General features: G+C 39.1%; 2 protein-coding genes across 2 annotated transcripts; both read left to right on the forward strand.

Moving 5' to 3' along the window:
* The first annotated feature begins 1,882 nt into the window (after positions 1-1,882).
* Positions 1,883-6,510, forward strand: LOC119420294 (transmembrane 4 L6 family member 4-like). The gene is made up of 4 exons (XM_037687683.1): positions 1,883-2,059; positions 2,336-2,401; positions 6,085-6,221; positions 6,306-6,510. Exons 1-4 carry the CDS (start codon positions 1,883-1,885, stop codon positions 6,508-6,510), a joined length of 585 nt encoding a protein of 194 aa, XP_037543611.1.
* Positions 6,511-14,531: 8,021 nt separating this feature from the next.
* On the forward strand, positions 14,532-20,581 carry tm4sf21a (transmembrane 4 L six family member 21a). The gene is made up of 5 exons (XM_037687535.1): positions 14,532-14,793; positions 14,961-15,026; positions 18,584-18,717; positions 18,803-19,011; positions 19,086-20,581. The coding sequence occupies exons 1-4, from the start codon at positions 14,617-14,619 to the stop codon at positions 18,999-19,001; spliced, it is 576 nt and encodes a 191-aa protein (XP_037543463.1). The 5' UTR covers positions 14,532-14,616; the 3' UTR covers positions 19,002-19,011; positions 19,086-20,581.
* Positions 20,582-21,593: the final 1,012 nt, after the last annotated feature.

Here is a 21,593-nt window from a genome sequence, read left to right on the forward strand (position 1 = left end):
AAAAAATAAGAAACTCTGTCAACATTATGATGATACGACTATGAAATAACTTAAAACGGCATCAAAAGCTACAAGAGACTCAGCTCCAAGGGAGGACAATCCATGTTATGTTATGTTTCGATAACTTCCAGAAGCAACATTAAATATAATCCTAAAACTATTTAATAAAATTTGGAGAAAAGGTACAAATCCAAGAAGTTGGATTACTGCCATTTAATAAGCGGGGGAAGAATTATTCTGATCCAAATACGTAACTGCAGACAAATAGTTTTACCATCCCACTTATGTAAATGGAAGGAGAAAATAATAGTCAGCAGATTATCCTTGAACAGAGAGAAATAGTTAGTAATTATTTGTGTGGATTCAAAACAGGCCGATCCAGTGTGGATGCTTTAGTTAAAGTAAGATATTAAAATAAATAAATAAATAAAATGAAGTAATTATTACTGTATTTTATGACATAGAAAATACTTTTTTACTCAATTTGGAAGGAAAGACTTGCTCATAAAACTAGATCAAATCGAGATAGGTGGAAGGATGTGTGTATAGTTGGATTTCTTTACAGACAGGAGTGAGAATGACTATTCAAGAGATTCAAGGTGGAAATTGGCATACCACAAAGGAGAATAATGAGCACAATACTGCTAAATAAATCAAAAATATTCAATCCTAGCCTGATGTATCATGTCAGCACTTTATGAAGATGATGGGGCTATATGGATGAGGGGAAGGAATGTGTCACCTCTAGCAGAAAACAAGAAAGCCATCTATCCGTTATCTTCCATTTGTTCTGGAGTTGGTTCATGGGAGTAGCAGCTTGAGTAGAAAGGTCCAAACATCTCTTTCCACAGCCACCTCTTCCAGCTCTTCTGGGAGGACTCCATGGTGTTCCCAGGCCAGCTGACAGACATAGTTTCCCCAGCGTGTTCTACCCTAGGTCTTGCCTGGGGTCTCGTCTCAGTTGGACATGCCTGCAGCACCTTCTTGGGGAGGCATCCTTGCCAGATGTTTGAATCACCTCAACTCTGGATGTGTAGGAGCAACAGCTCTACTCCAAGTCTCTCCTGAATACCTGAACTTCTCACCCGATCTCCAAAGGAGAGTCAAGCTACCCTGCAGAGAAAACTCATTTAGACAGCTTGTATCCAGAAGTTGGCATTTTTGGTCACGTACCCAAAGTTTGTCTGGTGTCTGTCGATCTAAAAAAAACCACCAAAAAAAACCCTCAAATACAGATGGTGAAGGAACGCAACAACCTATTGTGAAAAAAAGCAAAACATATCACGAAGGAAAACAATAATCTGAGGAAATGCCTAAAACTTTCCCTAGAGTACACAAAAACTATGGAGATGGAAAACAAAAGCTTGTGGCAAAAGAACACAAAAGCCTATTGTGTAAAATAGTATATCACATCACGAGAAAACTTAAAAAAACAACCTATTACTACAGAATGATAAAATGGTTGCAAGGGAACACAAAAGCTAATAGAGAAAAAAAGAAGCAAAAAACAGAATTAAGGACTGTCTCCTAATTTATTTCACTCATACAAAACCCTTTCTGCCACTTTGAATAATGTTTTCACCTACGCAGATTTGTGGCGTTCCACATGGGTCAATCCTCGGCCCCCAAACGCAGACCTACAAAATAGTAACACTGAATAAAAAGACTCCAGTAAACACATTCCTAAAAAGATGCTTACTTAAGTGAGTATGTAAGTGAGTTTCGTTCATCACATAATGATCTCCGCCCCTCTTCCAGTTCTCTACCGCTAAGCAAGCAATTTGGTCATTTTTGGTCATGTTCAAAAAACAGGAACTATCGGAGCTAAACGTTACAGAACATAAGAGTTTTACCACAATTGTCTACTCTTCACTGTGACAACATGTGTACTGGAAAATGCTCCTTTTTTGTCGCCATCACTCTGTACCAGCTGGCGCTTCTGTCTGTCATCTGCAACATTCTGCTGTTCTTCCCTGACTGGAAGGTCACATATGCCAAAGAGGGAAACATTACTGAGGAGGTGAAGTACATGGGGGGATTCATTGGAGGGGGTGTTTTGGTGAGTTTGGTTTTTTTTCTTGGTTGATATCAAAAAACTTTGTGAAATGCATAGCTTTCTCGAGGATTTAAGAGGATTTTGTTTGTTTGAATATTTAAATTTTTGCAGATCTTTTTCAGTAAATAGATCAATTTTAAAAAGCAAAGTTTTATCAGAGTTCACATCTATCTATAAGAAATTAGCTTATGTTTGGGAAATAACATATGAAAATGGCTGCAACGTTTCTGAGATGCTGAATTTTTGTGGATATTTTGATCATTTGTCACCTGAATACAGGCTCTGATCCCAGCTCTTTACATCCATCTGACCGGAGAACAGGGCTGCTGCGCAAATCGCTTTGGGGTGAGTTAAATGGTTTTTCACCTGCTAAAGATAAAAATAAAAAATAAATCAAACACAAACACAACTCGTCTCCAAGTTCAGAGAGATCTGCAACACAAACTAAACTAAACTCAGTTATTTACTGCAGACAGATTGTTTAGCACCCCAATCTTGCGAAAGAAGAAGAAAGTTGTGCTTCATCATCGTTGCACAATATGTATGCACTCTTTTATACAGATAACACTACAGTTTAACATTTCATAACACCTCTCTTTTTTCCCTCCAGGTTCAGAACTTAGCTCACTGCAAAAGATGTAACTTTAATACGTGTCATGGCAAACAAAAAGTTAAAAAAAAAATTGTGTTTGGTCAAGTGTATCTTTGTTGTAACAATGCTTCTGGAGAATAAATTTTATACTGTTAAAAACAACGTGTGTATTTCCCTTTAAATGGCGCCACATTTGTTAGAAAAATACATTTGTGGGTTGAGCAATGGAGTGGAAAGTTTCGGTTAAACACATGAAAAACATGCCAAACAGCTTATTCTGCTATTGACTCTTGTTTGCAGCTTCTCATATTCCAGATGTTGACAATCGGGGGCCTGACTAGTGCCTAATTGTCAACACCTGTGGCTGTGGGCCTTGTTACAGTGTCTGCTGGATAGGACCCGTCCTAAAGGGCAAGTTCAAGCCGGTCTTCTGTAAATCCATTGAAGCATTGTTTGGAGCAAGTTAATAATTAGTCCCATCTTCACATTGAAGGCCAAATTTTATTCATGTTATTGAGAGACCATGAAGTGGGCGTCCCTCAAGGTAGGATTAGCAGAAATCCTACAGGTGCATCTCAAATAATTAGAATATTGTAAAATGTTCAATTTTTTATTTTTTTTTTGTCAATCATTTCAGAAAGTGAAACTCATATATTATATATCGTAGATTCATTACACAGAGTGAGATATTTCAAACCTTTATTTCTTGTGATTTTGATTATCATGGCTTACAGATAATTCAGTTCAGTTTTTTTATATAGCGCCAAATCACAACAAAGTTGTCTCAGGTCACTTTACAGGAACATTCACATAGAAAAGCCACTTAGTAAAGTTCTCTATCTAAGGAAGCAGCAGACTTGTTGAATCTTCACTTCATCGCAGTCTCCCATCCTGAGTAAGCACAGTGGCAACAGTGGAAAGGAAAAACTCTCTTTTTAAAAGGAAGAAACCTCCAGCAGAACCAGGCTCAGGACAAGCGTCCATCTGCTTTGACCGGAATAATGAAAAACTAAAATTCAATGTCTCAGAAAACATTCCACAGCCAACTTTTGGTACCTTTGTCAGTGTGGGCACGAGCTAAGTCCTTCTGGAAAATCAAACCAGCATCTCGATGAGGCTCATCAGCAGAAGGAAGCATGAAGTCTCTAAAATGTCCTGGTAGATGCTGTGTTGACTGTGGACTTCAGAAAACACAGTGGACCAACACCAGCAAAGGACATGGACCCAAACCATCACTGACTGTGGAAACTTCATTCTGGACTTCAACAATGTGGATTCTGAACCTCTCCACTCTTCCTCCAGACTCTGGGACCTTGATTTCTTAATGACATGAAAATGTACTTTCATCTGAAAAGAGGACGTTGGAGCACTGAGAAACAATCCAGTTCTTTTTGTGTCCTCAGCAGGTAAGACACTTCTGATGTTGTCTCTGGTTCAGGAGTGTCTGGACTTGAGGAAAGAGACATTTGTAGCTCATGTCCAGGAGTTAATCAGCTGCTCAGGGTGAGACACCAGGAGTCTCCAATCAAAGTCAAAGTCAGAATTTCTTTATTTGTCATACACACCACATGTGGTACATGTGGTGGAACGAAACTGTGTACACAGGGTCCCAGTTACATCCAAAAAAAAAAGTATAAATTGTAAAGAAAAACTGTAATAAGATCTAAGATGTGAACTGAGAAATATGCTTAACTAAGTATAAACTATAAGCACTAATAGCATAAAAACAATACGCCGAGCAGCAGCACGGACATGAGTCTGTGTGAGCAGATGAGTATGAATGAACACAGCAGCATGAGATCAGCAGCATGGATAATCAGCAGCACATATCAACAATCAAGTGGCATTACAGGGATTTATTTTCACAGTGATTATCCTGGTTAGGGATTGAACCTCTTCACAATATTCTAATTCCTGAGACACTGAATTAGTTTTTTAATTATTTGTAAGCCATAATCATCAAAATTCATTCAACCTTTATTTAAACAGGTTAGACAACAAATTAAAAAAAGGCTTGAAATAGGTCACTCATGTGTAATGAATCTACATAACACATTTGTTTGTACCTTTTCACCATATTCTAATTTTTTAGATGCACCTGTGCATATTCAGTCTGAAGCCAAACATCATCCTTTAATTTGCCAGTATGACAATGCTTACCCCTACAAGGTGGGGACTCATTAGAGATTATCTTATGATGTTGAAGAGAGGATGGAATGGCCTGCCTGCAGTCCTGACCTCACCCTCATCGAACACTTAGGTGTGCTGTTTGTTCCAGTGTGAGCAACACAACCACACTGGCTGACTTAAGATAAGGCTGGTTAAACATTGAGATGTCATCCCACAGCAGTGTGACAAAGCTGGTGAGCAGCAGTGGGAGGAGCCAAGCTTTTGTGGCTGTGTATGGTTTATCCACATGCTACTGAGGCCCCTATTTGTTAAACAAATGCATTGTTAACTTGCCAGTATGACTTGTTTCTTAAGGCTTCAGTCAATCAAACAACACAGATAAGAGTCAGTAGCAGAAAAATCTGTGCACCTGTATCTGCAGCTATGAAAGATTAAAAAAAAAAAAGTTTTTCATGGGTGCAAACCACAAACTCAACTCTGCTGCTCCACCGACAGATTTTTCTCACAAATTTGGCACAAATTAGCAGAAACAAACAGGCTTTCTAACAACAGAAGATTTATTGCCAAAAAGTAGTGTTACAAAAATCAACATTAAAATTAAACAAACACAAATTTTCTCTTTTTGTGCTGTTTATTTCAATGAACATCTTCCTATTTAGAATATTTTAACACTTTAATTTGCAGAATATTCACATTTTTACATTCAACTCTAAATAAGACAATGCAAAACTGAAATGTTTTTAAAAAGTGTTTTGATTATCGCTTGCTGCTTAAAGGAGAATGGTAGATGAGGTTGATGTTGCTGAGTCTGTGTGGCTATAACTCCGTTTTACAGATATTAATCTAAATTTAGATGCAGTAGTAACTGAGACTGATTCTCAATACGTATTCTGAGCACTAGCAAATTGCTCGAGATCTTTGCCATGAATCTACCTTATCTATCTGTTAGCAAAATTTCCCATAAACAGCAGGACAAGAGACTGACTGGAGCCAACTTAATGCAAAATGACTGTCCAGTTAGAAAACAGAGAATAGCTATGACACTGTCAGTTTTATAAACATTTAGCTACTACCTGTATTTGGCACAGTCATTGTATCAGATAATTAATGTTATTAACTTACTTTTATGTATATGAATGTTTTTGTACAATGTCCTAAGATGACTTCTGTTGTGACTTGGTGCTATATAAATAAACTGAATTGAAATTGTAGTAGCTGAGAGTCATCCACAGCCCATGTTCTGAGCGTGGTTTGAAAATGTGCAGTAAAATGTTTCTGACTTGTCGTTCTCATTTTTGTTTGGCAGATGTTCATTTCCATCGTATTTGCAGCTGCAGGTGTCGCCGGCGCCGCATACAGCTTCATTGTGGCGCTGCTCGGACTTTCCAGCGGGCCTCTGTGTAAAACTGAGAATGGGTTCTGGGAAACACCGTTAAAAGAGAGGTGATGAGTTAAATTAACTCTGTGATGCCTCTATTCGACTTTAAATAGGTCTTCTTATAGCTAAGTGTTTGTTTTTTTACACAGCAACTTCACCTACATATCTAATTTCAACTTGTGGACTCGGTGCATAGAGCCAAAGAAGGTGGTCCAGTTCAACATGGGCCTGTTCATCACTCTGATGGTGGCCAGCATCCTGCAGGCGCTGCTCTGCGTCAGTCAGATCATCAATGGCTTCATTGGATGTCTTTGTGGAACCTGCAATGAATCAGAGGTCATGAGAGTCGGGTAACGACAAACGATCTGGACTCCTCTTCCTTTTCTCGATATCTGATTGTTGTTTGTTTACATTTACAGAAAGAATAAGAAGGTGAGGAGGGGGCGTTTCTGAAGAGAAATCTGCTGGGAGTTTGAGTGCAGGGCTTCATTTTTCTGCTGAAAATGCCCATTTTGAAACTATTTTGTGCACAAGTTTTGTTTTTTTTTACTTTTTTTTTTCAAAATGCTTTTGGGCCTCACAAAGAGTTCAGTATCTCAACGTCTTAATAAAATTGCTACTAAGAATGGTTAAAATTGTTCAGAGTGGTTGAATTGTAGTTATTTGACAAAGTGTTTTTTTGCTGGAGGAAATGATGGATGGTGCTTTATTAGTATTTGCTTTTGAAGTTCTCCTTTTTTGTTGTTGTCAGTTTTAACCAAATTCAGTGCATCACATTGCAAGGAGTAACTCCATTTTAATCTCTGTAACTTTTGTAATTTGGCTTATGCACAAAGGTTTTAAATGCAAATGACATACACATACATTGTTATTCCCAATGGTAATTTTAGCTGCTTTTTGGGGGTGCTCAAAAACCCCTATATTTTAACTCAGCACCCCTGAAAAATAAAGAAACCATCATTAGGATTTTGTAAGAAAACAGAGGTCAACAGGGTAAAGTAAAGTGCTATGTGTTGTCATCATTGTATAATGGCAAAACTGGTTCTCTGCATTTAACCCATCACACCTGGGATCCACCCAGGTGGAGCAGTGATGTAAACGCCTGGGGAGCAATTAGGGATTGGGACTGTAAACAGTCCATATTGTGGAATGAGATGTCTCTTAATTTTATTTGCTCTGTTCAGACAGCGTCTGAGACCATTGTCCTAGATGGATGGGAGGTGTGTCTTAATGATCTTCTCAGCCGCTCTCTCCACCCTCCTCAAAATCCTTCCAGTCTGCAACTGGGCAGCTTCCTTCCCAAACAGAGATGCAGCTGGTCATGATGCTCTAAACAGTTCCTCTTAGAATGTGGTGAGGACATGGTGTGAAAGGTGTGATCTCTTCAGTCTAGGAGGAAGTGCAGGCGCTCCTGGTCTTTCTTCACTAGGGACCCAGAGTTTCTTGACCAAGACAGCTGATTGGTTATGTGCACCCCCAAGAACCTGGTGCTCTCCACCACCTCCACCTCTGTGTTGTTTATGAGCAGCGGCGTGTGATCAGTGTTGCCAGATAGAGTCGATGTTTTCCAGCCCAAAAATCTGTTAGAAACTGCCCTATCACACAAAAACCCGCCCAATCAGTATATTGTTATATTTACTGTTTGAACACACACACACAAACACACAAAACCCCCCACCCCCTGTAAAAACTAATAACGGCCATTTAATGGCTGATAACATCCGAAGCGGGAGCACATTTCAGGATCTGGTTATTATAGACACAGATTAAATGTTCAACATGAATATTTCTATATTTATCACCACAGGAATAGTGTTACACATATTAGTAGTTGTAAACACTCTTAATAATACATATGTTGGTTTAGTGCTTACCTTTAACCTAAATATTTTAAAGTAAACATTTTTAATAGTCACTTTAAAAGTTATAAATGTTGTCTTTAGTGCCCATTTGTTTTCCAAATGTATTAGTGTGTGTGAATGACAGGTAGCATTAACATCAAGCACTTTGTAGAATGGTGCTTTATGAAGTTCAGTGCATTTCCTTTATTAGTAGACCGGCAGTTCTGCCACATCCAATATGGCGGCTGCACCGACGTACTGCTGCAACGGGTCAGCCCCCTCAACGAGATGTCTACTAAATACCTCACCAATTCTCTGTTGTGAATGCACTGGCAGATGACAATAGCCAATTAGTGATGGAGAAAGGTCAGTGGGGCTTTGAACCAATAATGATGAATGATTGTTTGAAATGTGTTTAATAGGTTAACTCAAAAACTGCTGAACTGACTCCAAATCCACCCAAATTAGCCCACCCGCCCAAAGCAATTTTTACCCACAAAATCAGAATGAAAACCGCCCAATCTGGCAACACTGCGTGTGATGTGGTGATGTGATGTTTTTTTGAAGTCAGTAATGAGCTCTTTTGTTTTGTTGACATTTAGAACAAGGTTATTTTCCCCACAACAATTAACAAGGTGTGCCACCTCTTCCCGATATGCCTGATCCTCATTGTTGCTAATCAGACCCACTACCAATATTGTCCACATATATGATATGGTTGGTCTCAAACCTGGCAATGCAGTCGTAGGTCATCAGGGTAAGGAGAAGCACACTTAGAACACAGTCCTGGGGAACGCCCGTGCTCAGACTCATAATGAAGGTGGCGTTCCTCCCCACTTGTACTGACTGTGGTCTGTCAGAACGGAAGTCAAGGATCCAGTTCATGAAGGTGGTGTTGAAGCCCAGTGTAACCAGTTTGCTGACCAGGTGCTGTAGGATGATTGTGTTGAATGCTGAGCTGAAGTCCACAAACATGGGTGTTTTTCTCCTTCAAGTGTTGTAGGTACAGGTAGAGTGCTGAGGCGATAGCATCCACTGTTGAGCAGTTGGAGTGGTATGCAAGCTGGAATAGGTCAAAGGAGGGAGTAAAATTAGAGGTGACGTGTTGCGTAGCAAGACGTTCAAAGCACTTCATCACGACGGGCGTAAGAGCCACAGCGAAAGTCATTTAGGCTGACTATTGTTTGTTTTTTAGGCACTGGTATGATTGTGGCTGCCTTGAAGCAGGAGGGAACAATGGTTTGCTTCAGGGAGTTGTTAAAAATGTCGGTCAGCACAGGGGCAAGCTGGTCTTCTGCACATTCCTTGAGTACTCTCCCTGTTATGTTGTGGTGTCCTGCTGCTTTCCTGGTGTTTGTGTTTTTCAGTGTCCTGCAGACCTCCACTGTTTGGAGACTCGTCAGCAACAACTCTCAGAAGTTATTTTCTGTAGGACTTTATTAGTTTCTCACATGTTTGTGGAATAATTTTTGGTCCATTCTTCTTCACAGCATTGTTTCAGTTCATTGATGTTTGCAGATGTTTGTTTCTGCATAGCTCCTTTAAGGTCCCACACAGTCAGTGCTTAGTTTTCTATTTTGAGTTTCATTTTTATTTCTTACAGTGTTTAGTTTGTTCCTTACCTCCCTCCTCAGTCAGTTTCCTCTGCTTCAGTCTGGCCACGCCTCTTCTCACTTGTTCTCTCTTCTCAGTCTACATTCCTGGGTCAAAACCATCCAAAGCTGCCTTCTCAATAACAAATGGCAATTTTCCCACTTACTCGTCGTCAAACACACTGGCATGTGTCAGTCACATGACTGATTTTAGTCACTCTAGCAGGAATGGCACATCAATCCACTTGTATCAAAAGTCCAGATTTTAATCTACACACCAGTTTTTAAATCATGTTGATTGACCAAGCCAAACCAGATTTATGATAAATAATCCACGCCACATCTTTTTCTGAAAATCATCGTCATATCTGAAGAATGTACGAGTGAGAGGCTGCAGTAAAGATGGGCAGTCTCAGAGACAAAACACCCCCATTACCCTCCAATTTCACCTACCTCCGCCAAACAGATAAACCACCACCTCCCCCTTCCTTCCCGATGGAGGCTCGAAGTTCATGCACCAAAAAATATATCGGAAGAAGAAAACGACATGGAAGTTGAATGAAGTTCAGCTTGATTAAGTCACAGTGAGAGCGAGAGTGAGTCATGAAGTCTGAGAGATTTCTGATATTTAGCGTGTTTTTGTTTTATAGTTAGAGTGTAGTTTAGTGTTGTGTTTAATTTAGTCAGTTTTTGTGTGTTTGAGTCAAAACAATGAGATGATTTATGAATGTGAGGAGGAGCTGACCCAGAGGAGGACAGAACTACAGAGTCAGAACATATCAGACAGAGGAGAGGATCATGAAGGACGAAAACAGCCTGAGTCAGACAGTGAGGACTTTGTTGATGAAGAGGGTGATCATGATTTGTTTTAGAAGAGGATTAGAGGAAGAGGGAACAGAGCCCCACTAGGAGGTCTGACTCTGTGCAGAGCATGGGGTCCAGAACCTCTCTGACTGGGCCAACAGAACCAAACTTCAGCTCAGAGCTCTGGAGAACAGAGGAGGATGTAGATGTTGACACGGAGAGCGTACTAATGGAGGAAAATATACTTTTTTTTAAATTATCGTAAAATAAATACTTTGTCAATTTAACAAAACTGTAGTGTAGAGTTTTTAAACAAAAAAAACCCTTAAAGAATTCAAATGGAAAAAATATATTTTAAATTATATATTTTTATTTCAGGCTGAGAAGGCGCTAAAGGACTGACTGGATTTTGTGTAAAAAATATTTAAAAGTAGTATTTATAAGCAGTTAAATACAGTAAGGTGGTTGATTTCCCCCTGAGGAACATGAACCGTCATAAAGTTAAAGTGTAAAACCATCTTATTCAAATGTTCACAATATGTTCACAATATGTTCACAATATGATGCTTTGGATGTCGATCAGATTTCACTATCTTATCTGTAATAATGTTCAGTCAGGTCATTTGGATGTTTTTTTTTTTTGTTGCTGAGATGTTTCATCCTTCACCCAACGGGCTTCAGTCTGAGGAGCCACAAACAAACTGTGTCCCACAAGCAGCACACTCCCACAGTGGAAAATTAATATGTAGTGAATGTATGAGAACGTTTCTGTACCATGCCGAGATGACTTCTGTTGTGACTTGGCGCTGTATAAATAAACTGAACTTGAATTGAACTATAAAATATTTCAGTTTACAGAGGAGCCATGATGGCTGCGATAGCTCGGTGGTCAGTGCCGCGGTCTTGTAATCCAGAGGCTGTGGGCTTGAAACTAGGTTGAATCAGGAAGAGCATCCAGCTTAAAACAATTGCCAAATCTTTCATCAGAGTCAGTCAGAGTCAGAGTTTCTTTATTGTCATTCGCACCTCATGTGGTACATGTGGTGGAGCGAAATTATGTACACGGGGTCCCAGTTACATCCGACAATAAAATGTATAAGAAAAACAGTAATAACATCTAAGATATGAACTAAGAAAAACATCAACTAAATATACACTAAGCACTCATAACATAAAACATTGAACATCAGCACAAACATGAACATGAGTCTGTGAGCAGATGTGCACGCATGAACACATCAACAATGAAACAGATCAGCAGCAACATGAAACAGATCAGCAGCAACATGATATGGTTTTTCACAGTGATTATTCTAGTTAGAGATTCATGAGTCTAACAGCCTCAGGGTAGAAGCTGTTCCTCAGTCTAGTGGTTCTACACTTAATGCTCCTTAACCTCCTTCCTGAGGGGAGTGGGGCAAAAAGTGTGTGTGCTGGGTGGGTGGGGTCCTTCATGATGCAGGTGGCCCTCTTCCTGCATCTGGAGGTGTAGATGTCTGTGATGGTGGGGAGACTGATTCCAACAGATTTCTGTGCAGCCTTCACCACTCACTGCAAAGCTTTTCTTTCTGCAGCTGTGCAGCCTCCATGCCACACATTGATGCTCGAGCACAGGATGCTCTCCACTGCACACCTGTAGAAGGAGGTGAGGACTGAGCTTCCCAGACCAGCTCGCCTCAGCCGTCTGAGGAAGTAGAGTCTCTGATGAGCTTTCTTGATCAGGCTGGTGGTGTTGTTGCTCCATGTGGGTCAGCTCGCTGTAGCGTCTCTTGAAGAAGAGAGCAGCTAAAGGACAGTTACAGATGAGCTCACGGATGACAAACCATCAGCCACCTCTGTGCTTAACAGCAGGTATGAGATGTTTTGCAAGTATCCTTTGTTTGGGTTTCACCAAACATGATGCAGTGAATTATGGGTAAACATCTGTACCATTGTTTCATCTGTCCAACAGATATTGTTCCACAGGTTCTGTGCTTCATTCAGATGAAAAGTTACTAACCCAAGTTGTGAGAAAAAGAGTCTCTCTCCGGGGAACTCTTCTAAACAAATTGCATGTGTCCAGTCTACAAATATTTTGTCATAGACTGCAACATTTAACCTGCTGAGGCTTGTAGAGAGTTCCACTGTCTGATCTCTGGGTGAATTTACTGGGATGTCCCCAGAAATTGAGGTGAAATTTAAATTATTTTAGAACTCAGTAAATCATGTTTCATTATGTCCACATCAGTAAAACCCTAGGACTGAAATAGGCAAGACTTTTTCCTTCTCAGCACAGTACATTTTCTGGGGCCAAAGTCAGCTCATATTCATTCAATTCATTCAACCTTTATTTAGAAAGAAAAGTCACATTGAGCTTAGAAGACTCATTTACAAGTGAGATCTGTTTAGACAGACAAAACGTAATGAAACTGGACACAAGAAGGAATTGTATACCACAGTCATAAACAAAAGTACCGCATTTGCACATTATACACCCGTTGACAAACTACTGGTATTATACTATAGCAGTGGCCTGGACAAGTAAAGACCTTGTATAATCGTTGGCCTTGATTTGTGACCTTGACTTTGATGCTGGCATGATGAAAAGATAAGCAACACTTCATCTAGTGATGATGCATATGTGTATGAGGTTTCTTTAAATTATCTTGAGCAGATCAGAAGTTATGGTCCAAAGAAGACAATGTTTACTGACATACAGAGACTATCCCATACATCCATATTCCGAGGGCGTATAATTAGAAAAATAGTCATATTTTGTTTGTTTTGGTGGGGAGACCTTACCTTCTGATAAACTCTTTGTAACACCTGTAAATGTTCTCTTAGTGAGTAATGCTGCCTCGCCCAGCTGCTTCTAAGCGACCTCATGTTTAGCAAAGCAGAGCTTCTTCTTGCTTTCAGTTTTCCATACAGTACTGAAACGATGAGTTATCTGCTGCCATCAGTTTCTCTCAGGGAAGCCAACAAAGGTCCTGTCAGTGTTTAACTTCTCACATTTGTCAGGATTTTATTGATGTGAGTCACACAGTGTGCCGCTACAACAGGTCTAAAGTTCAACTTCTCTTTGTTCCTTCCTGCCGTCACTAGGTCAACATCACCAGAACGCTGGAGGACAATTAAGAAATGTCAGCAACACTATAAATAATCAAGTAGCAGTTTGTTAATCACAGTCTAATAAAAATCAATACCTGTTCAGCAACAAATATGTGCAACCCCCCTTTCCAAGGCTTCATGTTTTCGTCATTCCTTCGTGTCTCCCCTTTAAAGTAAGTCTACTGCCCCGACAGCCTTTTGTTTTGTTTATTCATATTAAACATTTTACTTATTCTACTGGAGTCTCCTTGATTTCCTGCTCGTGGGTTCCACACACGGAAGCGATCGTGTCAGTGCTGGGATTTGAACCGGTGTGATCTGTTCGTTGAGAGGCAGCATTTTACCAGCTGCGCCACCGTGCTGCCGTATAAAAATATTTGACTTTTAAAATATTATCTAGCCAGATAGGATGTTAACAAAGGCCACAAGTTTGACACATTGTATGGTCTGGAGACAGTGACCTGGACAAAAAGACAGGAGAAAGAACTGGAAGAGGCAGAAATGAAGATGTTGAGGTTCTCTTTAGGAGTGACGAGGATGGATAAGATTAGGCATGAGATCATCAGAGGTACAGCACAGGTTGAACAACTGGGAGATAAAGTTAGAGAGACCAGACTGAGATGGTTTGAACAGGTCCAGAGGAGGGACAGTGGGTATACTGGTAGAAGGATGTTAGAAATGCAGCCGCCAGGAAAAAGACAGAGGAGATATATGGATGCAGTTCGAGAGGACATGGATGTAGTTGGAGTGAGGACAGAAGGTGCAGAGGACAGAGATGGAGGAAGGTGACGGTGGAGACCCCCTTAAGAAGAAAACTACTGAAAGAAGAAGAATGTCCAAAGAGAGAGAGAAAACACGCCTGACTCTCTGACTGCAGTCACATTCTTAACCACTAAGGCAACCTTCTTTGCCTTAAGTAACACAACAAAACAAGCGTTGTGTGTCACTATGACTGCAGGGGATGAGTCACTTCCTGTCCCAGAGTCTATTTGTCGTTCTTATCTGAGGGACGCTCCACCTCCCAAAGCTAAACTGTATCGACTCTGAAATCAGTTCATCCAGATTGAGACGAGTCTCTCTCAGAGGACAGAAACTTCTCTGGGTTTTGTTTCCCCCCACAGCAGCTGGTCAACATGTGTACTGGGAAATGTTCCCTCTGCATTGCTGTAACTTTGTACCCGCTGGCGATCATATCCATCATCTGCAACATCGTGCTGTTCTTTCCTGGCGGAGAGGTTAAATACGCCAAAGATGGACACATTACGGAGGAGGTGAAATACATGGGGGGTCTCATTGGAGGGGGTGTAATGGTGAGCCGTCCTTTCTTATCTTTAACAGTTTAAAATATGGATTTAAAACTGTGTTGGCTTCGTACCAAGGTTTAAAGGTTAACCAGTGTGGTCACTTTTGATCCTTTTTGTGTTTTGAGATGCATTTCGTGCAGAACTTGTTTTTGAAAGCAAGTGTCTCGCTGCAGGTGTTGATTCCTGCTCTTCACATTCACCTGACAGGAAAACAAGGCTGCTGTGGAAACCGCTGTGGGGTGAGTCGGCCTCACTTGCTGAGGGCTGGGTTCAATATAAATCATTAACTCTAAAGAACGCACAAGATTGTGTTTACTGCATGCAGACTCTCTCCAAGCTCAATGTAGGGGAATAATTAATCCAACCACTGCAAATGAAATGAAAACAAGACCTAAAAATTAAATTTCTTGTTAGATGTAAATAATTATTGGAAAAGAAAATTCAGCTCACTTTAGTTCACTGTGACTTTTAAGCAGGTGGTAAAATAATAAATTATTACACAACTTTCATTACCTGATAATTTTTTAAGTGCATCCTAATTTCATTTAAAGATGAAAATCTAAAAGTTTACGCCTTTTACATAATTGGATTCCTATAGCTTTGAAGCGTTCATGAATCATTTCTGAGTGCGACTTCTCTTCATCACAAAAAAGGTTAAATCGTGTCATCTGGACAAGTTTCTGTTTAGAAAGCACTCGTTTAGTTTCCACCTGAGTAAAGTTTATTTACGCTGTGTGTGTCATGAAACAAGTACTGTGAGAAAACCTGGAGGAGTGAAACAAGTCAAAACAGGACCGACGAGGAACTGTTCCCTCCTAAATTCTTCGCTAAACCCTTTCTGAAAAGTTTAGAGCTGTTTAAAGGGATTGGTTCGACTCCTCGGACCGACAACATCAAAATGTGGGTGGAAAAGGTGAAACACCCACACCTGTCTCCACCCTCATTTCTCCCACTCTGGGCCCTTGAGCAAGGCATTAACCCCCACTATCTGCTCCTCCGAGCGCTCTAGATAGCAGCTCTCTGCTCCACACAGACAGCTGTGTTACAGTGGTGTGTGAAAGTTTGTGAAGCCTTTATACGTTTCTATATTTTTACATCAATATGATCTAAAACATCATCAGATTTTCACACAAGTCCTAAAAGTAGATAAATGAACCCAGTTAAACAAATGAGTCAAAAATATTATACTTGGTCATTTATTTATTGAGGAAAATTATCCAATATTACATATTTCTGAGTGGTAAAAGTACGTGAACCTGTAGGATTATCAGTTAATTTGAAGGTGAAATTAGAGTCAGGTGTTTTCAATCAATGGGATGATGATCAGGTGTGAGTGGACACCCCGTTTGATTTAAAGAACAGGATCTATCAAAGTCTGCTCTTCACAACATGTTTGTGGAAGTGGATCATGGCAGGAACAAAGGAGATTTCTGAAGAGCTCAGAAAGAGTTGTTGATGCTCATCAGGCTGGAAAAGGTCACAAAACATCTGTAAAGAGTTCGGACTCCACCAATCTAGAGTCAGACAGATTGTGTTTAAATGGAGGCAATTCAAGACCATTGTTACCCTCCCCAGGAGTGATGGACCAACAAAGATCACTCCAAGAGCAAGGAGTGGAATAGTCGGCGAGGTCACAAAGAAGCCCAGAGTAACTATCATTGAGTATTTACAAAAGTGCTATACATATAAAATGTATTATTATTTTAATTATTATTATTATTGCAAGCAATTGAAGGCCTCTCTCACACTGACTGATGTTAATGCTCATGAGTCCACCATCAGGAGAACACTGAACAACAATGGTGTGCATGGCAGGGTTGAAGGAGAAATTCACTGCTCTCCAAAAAGAACATGGCTGCTCGTCTGCAGTTTGATGAAGATCACGTGGACAAGCCAGAAGACTGTTGGAAGAATGTTTTGTTGACAGATGAGACCAAAATATAACTTTTTGTTTAAATGAAAAGAGTTTTGTTTGGAAAAAGGAAAGAACCTTATCCCATCTGTGAAACATGGTGTGGTAGTTTCATGGTTTGGGTCTGTTTTGAAGCATCTGGACCAGGATGTCTTGCCGTCATTGACGGAACAATGAATTCTGAATATCAGAGCATTTGAAAGGAAAATGTCAGGACACCTGTCCATGAACTGAATCTCAAGATAAGGTGGGTCACGCAGCAAGACAATGACACTAATAAGAACACAAGTGGTTCTACCAAAGAACGGTTAAGAAGAATAAAGTTCATGTCTTGGAATGGCCATGTCCAAGTCCTGACTTTAATCCAATCCAGATGTTGTGGAAGAACCTGAAGCAGCAGTTAATGTGAGGAAACCACCAGCATCCAGGGTTGAAGCTGTTCTGTACGGAGGAATAGACTAAAATTCCTCCAAGCCGGTGTGCAAGACTGATCAACAGCTACCAGAAGTGTTGGTGCAGTTATTGTTGCATGGGGGGGGGGGGGGGGGTCACACCAGATACTGACTGCACAGGTTCACATACTTTTACCACTCACAAATACGTAACATTAGAACATTTTTGGGGCGATGACTTACATGGGTTGTAGTGGAGACTACACAAGGAGGCAAAGATAAAAGGATGCAAGATATGACAATAAAGTGTTATATTGTTATTATATTGATCCTTATGCACAATATATGGGTCAAAACGACCAAATGTGATCAACTTGTGAAGTTAACGCCACACACACACACACACACACACACACACACACACACACACACATATATATATATATATATATATATATATATATATATATCTTTTTTTTTTTTTTTACCTCTGGATCTAATGACACACACACATAAACACTGACACTAACACCATATACAGATTGAGCTCTGGAGCTACAGCTAGCATAATAAATTTTAGCTCTGGAGCTAATGTAACTTTTCTATTTTTTTTAATGTATTTCTTTGCTAATTAGCTTCAGGGTTAATGCGATACCTGAATCATCTCTCCATTCTCCTCTCTGTCAACGTGCTCTGGTTCAGATAAAAGGGCTGAACAATGTCCAAATGTCCAACATTAACAAGCTGAATGGAGCTCGCACAGAAGCAATCTTTCTACATCATTTACCCACAATGCATTGCAGCATAAATAAAATGATGTCCGTTATGGGGTGCCGTTTGTAAAGTTGCACAGTCAACAATTAACATCAGTATTTTGGTTTATTTAGCTTTTAATAAGAAAAAATAGGTTTTTTTTTCAAAGTCATATTTTTGCCATATTCATACATTTATAAATGTCATAGTTCCCAATTGAATATTTAATTTACAAGATAAATATTTAGTTTACAAACTAAATATGTAGGTATAAATTAAATGTTTAGTTAGTAAACTAAATATTTAGGTATAAATAAAATATTTATTTATTTTACTAACTAAATATTTAACTTGCAAGTTAATAATTAGTTTGTAAACTAAATGTTTATCTTTTAAATTAAACATTTAGTTGGGAATTATGATATTTGTAAACGCATGAATAACATGGTGAAAATATGACTTTGAAAAAAAAAACTAATTTTTTTCTTATTAAAAGCTAAATAAACCAAAACACTGACGTTAATTTCTGACTGTGCAACTTTACAAACTGCACCCCATAGTCCATGTCATTAATTTAAAAAATGTATACTTAGAAACTACACAGCCTACAGTATTTTTACGGTCTCCTTTTTATAGCTGAAGTAATTGTCTTTTTAATAGCCCCACTGTTCTGTTTGGATCTGTTTAAGAACTGCCACAGAGATGTTTCTGATCTCTGACTGTTCCTGGATCCTCACAGATGTTCCTGTCCATTGCCTTTGCTGCTGTGGGCGTGCTCGGCGCTCTGTACAGCTTCGTCGTGGCCGTGCTCGGTCTGCAGAACGGGCCCCTCTGTAAGATTTTGTTGATCTGGACAACGCCTTTTAAAGACAGGTGATGCGCGGGAAGTTGTTCTTGGTGAGTTTCTAAACTTCTGGTGATTCGTAAAGCTTTTTGCTGTTTTTTTTCTTCTCCTCAGGGAAAACAATTACCTGACTGATAATTCAATGTGGGGCTTTTGCACGGAGCCTAAAGACATCGTCCAGTTCCACGTGGGGCTGTTCGGCACGCTGCTGGCGACCAGCTGCCTTCAGCTGATCCTCTGTGCAGCTCAGGTGATCAACGGGCTCTTCGGCTGCCTCTGTGGAACCTGCAACAAGAGACCGACTGTCATTTAAATAAAACCAGGTATTTAAGCCAACATGGTTCTCAAATGATTTACATCTCTAAAAATAATTCTGTTTCTGTATTTCTTTCTGCAGCTGTTGGGATCATAAAGAAAGGCCTCCAAGCTGCATGAAATGTTTCCTTATATATTTTTTCCATTGTGTTTGTTTGTTTTTTACACAATTTGTGTGTTGTTTTTTTTACACCCTGCTCTAATCAACACCAAAATCTTAAATACAAGCAGTATTTTGTACAATTATTTTAACTAATAAATTGCATCGATCTTAAATCAGTAGTTCAAACTTTTTGGAAGTGAGGCAGTTTAAAAAAAAAGTATGAACCATGAGCATCTTACCTGTTGCAGACAGCCTTGGTTTTGAGAAATAGTTTTATTCTGATTGGATTGATGAGCTAAAGGCTAGTCTGAGCAGGGAAAAACACCAGAGTGGTTTGTTGCTGTCTTCAAACAACTTTAACCACAAATATTTTATTTATTTTTATAAATACTTACAGACTATATACATTTCATAATTATTCCACATAAATAAGCATGTATTGTGAAAAGACAACAGCATTAAATGCCATTTATATGAACTGAAGTGACAATTTTGAGGCTGAAGTTTGGTAATGGTGGACCAGCCATAAGCTCCTCAATCAGGTTATTTTTAAACTCTTTAAACAATTTTCCAAACTGAGGATGTTCGAAGAGTTATCCGCAACAGGTAAGATACTGTTTATGACCTTTCTACAGAGGTTTATGTAAAAAAAAATAAAATAAATTAAGCTGATTTATTAAACCTTAAAAACAAGCATGAAGCAGAAAAGCTGCAACAGTTTTGTTTTGTAGCGTACAGACAGTATATTAGAAGATATAATTATTTTCCTGTGCAATGTTTATTTCAAGAAGCCCAAATTATGTTCATGAGCAGAATTAACATTTAAATTTGAAATTCGAGTGCCATCTTATAGATAAGACGTCCTCGTTAGGAGTTACAGGATCATCACGTTCATCTTATGTTCGTTTTAGGTCACTTTGATCAGTTTTTCAGATGATTGGTCAAAAATTCAAGGCAGCTTATTTAAAATGTGACAAGCTGATCATGTTTTTCAGTTCTGTAAATTCAGAGTGATTTTGATCCTTAAACCCAGTATGACCAGTCCCATTTATGGGAATAACTTAATTTAGTTTGTGGTTTACTCTTGTATATGCTGAATATCTTTTATTTTTGATATGCAGAATTAAAAACTGAATAAAAAGTGAGAATTTTTTTTCTAAAAAGGCAAAAAAGAGCAAATTCAAGACAGTCACTGATAACATCATTATTATAACCAGTTTATATTTAAATTGTAAGCAAAACAAATCACGAAATATCCAAAGTATCTGTATTTCCTATCAATAATTGAATAAAAACTGCTAAATAAACTGATGATGTGAACACAAAGTAAGGTAGTTGACAGCTTGTTTGTTATTTGTTTCATAAAAATAAAAACTTCAGAAAACGAGAAGAGGCAAAAACCCTCGACTGTGTGAAGAACATCACTGTCTGCACGAGGTCTTCCTGCTGTTACAGGAAGAAGATTCATCGTGAGATCTCGGAGATGAGACGCCCTCGTTAGGAGTTACAGGATCATCATGTTTGGTTTCTATCTGCACAATTCTTCCTCGCTGCTTAAAAGACGTTGTTTGACAATCTGGGTCAGATTCTGCCGCTTGGCTCCGTCTCATTTCTGAGATGTTCTGCTGGAAATAGTTTTGTAAATTGATATATTAAAAAAATATATATATATATATAAAAAAAAAACAGGCTGGGTCTTCTTGTCTCTCTCATCTTGTTGCCATGACAGCAACCTTAGCATAACTAATAATGATAATAAAACAGGCCCAAAGCATACTATCTCCACCTCCATGCTTGACCATACGGATTGTGTTCTTTATTTTTATTGTTTCATTTTAATGGTTAAAGTCCAAACTCGCCTTCTTACAAATGCCCAATAAAAGAAAAATAACTGGTCTTGTAGAAAAATATATCTACTATATTCATTTCATATGTCTAAATAAAAAAAAACTTTCATATCTGATATACTTTTACTTTTTATGTTATGACAGATGAAGAAAAACTCTGGTTTGCTGATGACAGTTTTTCTGATGCACTCGTTCCACCAGTGGTGCTGTGTCGAGGGTTCTGGGTTTTTCTGGAACATCAGAATGCTTTTTAAGCTGCTGCCGTGGCAAGAAGAGCTTCCGTTGATGGTTTAAATCAGATCATATTTCTTTGTCCAGCAAAGCAACACTTGGGTCACTCTTGGTTTGTTTCTGGAATAACTGACCCAGCTGTAGGAACATTGAGCCCCAACCCTTCATTTTATTTCAGTCCCAGCTCACATGATATAAATCTGCTCCATCTTCATTAAATCTAAAACATCTGGAGACTGGTTTGGGTAGAGCAGATGAGTTGTTGGGAGAATATAGTTTAAATGATTTAGTTGAATAAATCTGTCTCGTATTTGTAAGAATGGTTTGTGAATCTGGTTTTACATCTCTGCATTGCGTACATTTGGTTAAATCTTTACCCTATTTTTCCTTATTAGATTAGATGTTCATA

Source organism: Nematolebias whitei, chromosome 14 (assembly GCF_014905685.2).
Source record: "Nematolebias whitei isolate Nwh7 chromosome 14, NemWhi1, whole genome shotgun sequence".
Lineage (NCBI taxonomy): Eukaryota > Metazoa > Chordata > Actinopteri > Cyprinodontiformes > Rivulidae > Nematolebias > Nematolebias whitei.